The following is a 6,269-nucleotide window of genomic DNA, read 5'->3' as shown; positions in this document are numbered from 1 at the left end:
TCATGTGCTCAACACTGCATTTACATTCGCATTTTATCCAACACAAATGCTCCTCTATTTATTTATATTAATACAAAAGATCAGTTATGTTTAGTTACTATATGTACATGCGTTTATTTACATTCCATTCATATAAAGTAAACGGTGTTGACAACAGTGAATTCTACTGTAACAGCACACAACACTCAGATGTCTATTACGTGCTCATCTGCAATTGTTTGCGAACTTTTTCTGTCACATATTAAATACTGTAGACATTTAACAATGGTCTTTCAGATGTATATGGTTATGTACAGGGGTTGGACAAAAAAACTGAAACACCTGGTTTTAGACCACAGTTAGTATGGTGTTGGGCCTCCTTTTTTTGGCCAATAGAGCATTTCGTCTTTGGAATTGTCATATACAAGTCCTGCACAGTTGCCAAAGGCATTTTGAGCCATTCTCCTCTTGCAGATCAGGGGTCAGGTCACTACATGATACTGGTGTAGGAAAATGTTATCTGACTCGCTCCTCCAAAACACCCCAAAGTGGCACAATAATATTCAGATCTGGTGACTATGCATGCCATGGGAGATGTCCAACTTCACTTTTCTTGTTCATCAGACCACTCTGTCACCTGTCTTGCTGTGTGTACTGGTGCATTATCATCCTGATACATGGTACCACCTTCAGAGTACAATGTCTGAATCATTGGGTGCACATAGTCAACGTTCACACCTGTTCTTACTGGTGGAATGTGCAATCAGTGAAGATTGGCCACCAGGCTGCAAAAATATAGCCATGAAACCTCAAACATTATATTGGCCAGTGTTTCAGTTTCATTGTCCAACCCCACAGAGTGGTCTTATGAACAAGAAAAGTGAAGTTGGACATCTCCCATGGCATGCATAGTCACCAGATCTGAATATTATTGTGCCACTTTGGGGTGTTTTGGAGGAGCGAGTCAGATAACATTTTCCTACACCAGTATCATGTAGTGACCTGACCCCTGATCTGCAAGAGGAGAATGGCTCAAAATGCCTTTGGCAACTGTGCAGGACTTGTATATGACAATTCCAAAGATGAAATGCTCTATTGGCCAAAAAAAGGAGGCCCAACACCATACTAACTGTGGTCTAAAACCAGGTGTTTCAGTTTTTTTGTCCAACCCCTGTACATTCACTTTGGAGATATACGTGTGTTTACTGGATCTCCCCTCTTTGCTATACATATGAAACATGTTTTTACAGAACAGTCACAAATATACTATAATGTTACACCTTAAGCGATTTAACAGTTTGTTCTGCGCGATTGTGACACAAGGAACAGCGTAAGGTTACTCACTTTTGAAAACACCCTTGTTGCTGTTCTCCATCACGTTCGATGATGACGTAGGCTATTGATCTCCCGTGGGCTTCTGGGATAGAAAAGTAGAAAAGTATCCCTCGATCGGCACTTCGAAATCTGGGCGGGACGCAGTAGGCATCCGGGGATCTCTCGCTTACTCTTTTGTGGTTACTCTTCTCACGTACCCATTTCGCCTACTATATAGTAGGTAAGTAGGCATATTCGAACGATACTTAGGTATACGTACGCCTGAATCTCGCGAGAAATAGTGCTTCATCCTGGTAAATCTCGCCTACTCTTTTGTGGTGTTTGAGATTTCATGCATACTTTTTCTTCGCCTACTGCTTTTTGCCTACTAAATAGTATGGAAGTATGCGATTTCGGATGCAGCCTGTATATTGTTTGAGCAGCGCGTCCCCTCCCCCAGCAGATGAACGAGTTCCAAGACCGAAGCAATCGATCGTCCATACCAATCTCGGCAGGAAACGTTAATCGTTATTTACAAAGATATACTATATTTTTAGAATATCTGTATAAATATCTATCAACAACGACATATTTACTAGTTATATTTAGCATTTATTTATTTTTTATAATATATATAATCACTACACCTCATGTTATATTAAAAAAAAAAGAAATAAAATAAAATAAAGCATTCATATACAAACGATTTATGTACACATAAAATAACTTATTTTGTGTTCCACAGTTGAAAGTAAGTCAGACAGGTTTGGAATGACATGAGAACAAGCAAATGACATATCTTTCAGTTTGGGCTGAACAATCCCTTTAAGGTTGGTTTAGAATTCCTTGTAATTCATTATTAAAATGATTACATTTTATGTGAGCTGAAGTTTCTGTTTCTAGTAAAGTCTACCCGTTTTAACTTTCACTTACTCGTAAAGACCCACCCCTTTAAAAAGCTATAAAATGGACACTGAAACAGCAACATTATCTCATTCACCTCCTGATCAAAGATGGATCTGCAAGTCTCATTTTTTCTTCTGTTCACTCTTTTCACTGCAGGTAAGAAGACAAATGGTGTTTGTAATGTTACTAAGTACAAATGCAGACTATTGATGTCTCTCTCTCTCTGTCATTCTGAAGGACACTCTCTCAGCTGTTATGAGTGTATGGGTCTGACAGGTTCTTGTGCAGGTCAAACGCTAAAAAGATGTCCCATTGGATTTTCCAAGTGCATGAGTTTATCAACAGCGGTGCAAGCTGGTAAGTCTAATATGATGGATAAAAAATTCACTGTTATATTTGACTGATGGAGATGCTGGTGTTTTTTACTGGCGCTGCTTCACTGGAAATTTTCTGATAGAATTGCTAAATTCTATTTAGATTTCTTAAGTTTATTTTGCTTCTCTCAGACTGTTATGCTAAAAAAATAATTCATTTTAAAAATTGCATCAGTCGTTGAAATAAAAAGATGCCACATTTTGACATTATAAATGTATTTGTCATCATATTTTCAGTTGAACTGGTCTTTCTTAAATTATTCTTGTTTTCAGGTGACATTACTGCTAAAGTGAAGGCTAAAGACTGTGCTGCTGACTGTGTTAGCGGATCCATGAACTTTGGCATTGTAAAAAATTCCATAGCATGCTGTAACACAGACCAGTGTAACGCCCAAGATGCTCCAGGTATGCTTCACTGACCATATGCAAATAGCTTTAATAATTTTTAAGGCCAACACTCATACTTCCAATAGACATGAGAAAGACAATACAGGGTGTGGCTTGCAGAAGTGGGTAGTTACATTTACTTTAGTAAAGTTTTTGGCTAACCTTGTAATTAAAATGATTACATTTTATGTAAGCGGAAGTTTCTGTTTCTAGTAAAGTCTACTTGTTTTACCTTTTACTTGCTCATAAAGACCCACCCCTTTTAAAAAGCTATAAAATGGACACTGAAACAGGAACATTATTCATTTTAAGGCCAACCCTCATACTTCCAACAGACATTGTTACATTTACTTTTTGGGTAACTAATATTTTTAGAGTATATTTAAAGCTGGGTACTTTTACTCAAGCACATTTTTAGTAAAAAACAAAAAACAAAAAACGGTACTTCTACTTCGTTACTGTGGGCGACGCTCCTCTCGTTACTTTATCTTAATGCAATACAAGTTAAAATGCTTCAGTTTATTCCAAACGCGCCGTCTACTTTTCTCTGGGCAATGAGCGATGCCCATTCACAAATGATTCATTCTTTTGAGTCAATTCTGTTCAAATGCTTGGCAAACCAGTGAACTGACCCGCAAATCAGTTTGAATGATTCGTTGAGTTTCCCGCTGAGTGCTAAGTCATCTGAAGTGTAACAAAGTTTAATAACATCAAGATAATTCAAGCGTGGCTATGGATCTACAATCAGTTGTAAGCAAATGTGCAAAGGCTTTAGTTTGCTAGCTATGAGAATCTTTATCTGTCTACGGTTCCACAGGTATAGGCTACATTCGATTACAGTACACGATACCACTATTACATTACCAGTTTATTGTACATGTACCTTATACATTAAATGCAATGCATAATTTATACAATAAATAAACTGCCACAGAGTATGAAATGAACACCCGCCAAACCAGCATTAGCTCTATGCAGCGGGGTTCCAGGAGGAATGCCTATTGATATTTCCACAATATTTACGCTTGCCGAAAAATAAATTTCTTTATATTAAAGAATATCCGTCAATGTGCATTTGTTTCGTTGAGTTCAGATGTTCGGTAGCGGTCATGTGAGGAGACCCCTTTATTAATTATATAAAATACATAATTAATACACTTTCGAATAAAATTAAATTCAGTAAGACAAATTAAAAATTTTCATCAGCTGTTACTCTAGTTTTCAGAGTCATATAATTCTTCAGAAATCATTCTAATATTTTGATTGACACCTGTGTTGGAAAGTTTTGCTTCTTAATATTTTTGGAACACTTTGGATTCTTTGATGAGTAGAAAGCTAAAAAGAACAACAATGATAATAAATCAACATATTGGAATGATTTCTGAAGGATTATGTGACACTGAAGACTGTATGGTGTAAAGGCTGTTGACGATTCTGATTTGCATCACTGAAATAAATAACTACTTTATCATTTTTGGGTCGTCTACCGACTTCTGGTGGCTTGTCAGCTTAGAACTGATTGAATGGAGCAGCTAACAGTTTTATTATATTAGATGTTATATTTTGTACAAAAAATAAAATAATACATGATTTCATTTTGTAGATGCCTCTAATGTCCCCAATGGAAAGACATGTTACTCTTGTGATGGACAGAGCTGCTTAAACATATTGAGCTGTGCAGGGAGTGAAGACCGCTGCATTAAAGCAACAGGTGAGAATCTGGAAAAGAAAAAAAGTGGCTATTTTTAATCTCTCTTAAGTTTGAGCATTTGATACAGATCACAAATACTAATTTCCTGCTTGGATAAACCTTTTTTTTTCATCAGGGAATTTTGGAGGCCAGTCAATGGTTTTAAAAGGCTGTGTCTCTAAATCTATTTGTGATGCTACTACATCAGTTAGTGATGTTCAGGGCGTCTCGTGCTGTGAGGGGAACCTGTGTAACGGTGCTAAGAGCGTCACTCAGAGCTTCCTGTTCCTCTGCTGTTCTCTGATCTCCTTCTTGCTGCTGCACTGAATCTAGTAGCTCTTCAGATTTTACAATGAGACACACTGTACTGAATATAGAGCTTGTATTTTCTCTGTACAATGCATTTTTTGTGTCCTGATAAGATTTTTTTTCCCCGTAACATTTGGTTGTGATATTTTTTTAAAGAAATAAAATGCTATATTACCTTGTTTCTGCAGTTAGATTTAATATAGCTTGTCATGCTGTAAAAAAAGTCAAATATACTGTATATAACCGAAATAAAAAAAAGTACATGATCACTGTGTTCGGATAAGACATGTATGATAATATGTATGTTTTAATTATGAAAATGGTCATGAGGTCAAAAAATTTGATATACTGAGTAGTAATATTTCACAAATACTTTTGTCAATTATTTTTAACTTGATATATTTTATGTGTGATTAGGATGAAAGGTCAATGTATAACTGTAATGGGCTACATCATATGATTTTACAACTTGGAACCCCTTAACTTGACTCATAATATTAAAGGTTACATGTTCCCCCCAAAATATATTTATTGGCATTTGTTTGCAAAGGTTTCAATTAAAGGAATAGTTCACTTTTAGAACAAAAATTTACAGATAATGTACTCAGTACCTTGTCATTCAAGATGTTCATGTCTTTCTTTCATCAGTTGTAAAAAAATGACGTTTTTTGAGGAAAACATTTATTTGTCTCCGTATAGTGAACTTCTATGGTGCCCCCGAGTTTGAACTTCCAAAATGCAGTTTAAATGCAGCTTCAAAAGACTCTAAAATGATCCCAGCCAAGGAAACCTTATCGGAAACAAGGACTAACACAGGTACAACCAAGTACTAAAACGAAATTGAAACTGAGAGCTGCCAATACGTTTTTGCACTGTGTTCGTACCTGTATTGAGAGAAAGTGAATGAAGTAAAAAATGAAACCGAAAGGAAAGGCCGGAGTGTGGCAGTAGCTCATGTTTGTTTAGGTTTGATATGCGGTGTGTGCGACATCTAGTGGTTGAAAAAACGCATGTAACCCCTTTACAAAAAAAAAAAAAAAAAAAAAGGTCATTGCAACACTACATTATATTGACGAGCAAAGAGAATGGAATATAATCATGACCTGGTGTCTAATAACGCGACTCAAAATAAAATTATTTTAGCAAGCTTTTTAGCTTTTCACAGCAGGTACAAAGACATTGTTTGCAATTTTACTGCATGGTACAAATTGGGTAAACTGGGTACACTGATGTCGCTTTCTCACAGTCCATAAATTGTAAATAATTTGCGCGCGTCAGGCAGCCTCTATCAATATACGGGATACCCCCTT

At 36.4% G+C, this 6,269-nt stretch overlaps 1 protein-coding gene across 3 annotated transcripts; it reads left to right on the top strand.

Annotated features, from left to right (window-relative positions):
* The first annotated feature begins 1,317 nt into the window (after positions 1-1,317).
* On the top strand, positions 1,318-5,225 carry LOC141292957 (urokinase plasminogen activator surface receptor-like). Of its 3 annotated transcripts, XM_073825007.1 has the most exons (7): positions 1,318-1,534; positions 2,039-2,123; positions 2,235-2,355; positions 2,437-2,556; positions 2,847-2,978; positions 4,564-4,671; positions 4,787-5,225. In XM_073825007.1, exons 3-7 carry the CDS (start codon positions 2,307-2,309, stop codon positions 4,975-4,977), a joined length of 600 nt encoding a protein of 199 aa, XP_073681108.1. In that variant the 5' UTR covers positions 1,318-1,534; positions 2,039-2,123; positions 2,235-2,306; the 3' UTR covers positions 4,978-5,225. The 3 variants fall into 3 exon arrangements, with proteins under 3 accessions (XP_073681108.1, XP_073681107.1, XP_073681106.1); XM_073825006.1 differs by having other exon boundaries at positions 1,318-2,123; XM_073825005.1 differs by having other exon boundaries at positions 1,318-2,355.
* Positions 5,226-6,269: the final 1,044 nt, after the last annotated feature.

This window comes from Garra rufa, chromosome 19 (assembly GCF_049309525.1).
Source record: "Garra rufa chromosome 19, GarRuf1.0, whole genome shotgun sequence".
Lineage (NCBI taxonomy): Eukaryota > Metazoa > Chordata > Actinopteri > Cypriniformes > Cyprinidae > Garra > Garra rufa.
The sequence above is the reverse complement of the archived record's forward strand: the minus strand, read 5'-3'. Positions and strand labels throughout refer to the sequence as shown.

Excerpts from the sequence above, each read along its gene's own strand:
- LOC141292957 (XM_073825007.1), top strand. The coding sequence starts at position 2,307 with ATGGATCTGCAAGTCTCATTTTTTCTTCTGTTCACTCTTTTCACTGCA. Across the intron at positions 2,557-2,846 it reads ATCAACAGCGGTGCAAGCTG|GTGACATTACTGCTAAAGTG; the intron begins GTAAGTCTAATA and ends TCTTGTTTTCAG. Across the intron at positions 4,672-4,786 it reads CCGCTGCATTAAAGCAACAG|GGAATTTTGGAGGCCAGTCA; the intron begins GTGAGAATCTGG and ends TTTTTTCATCAG.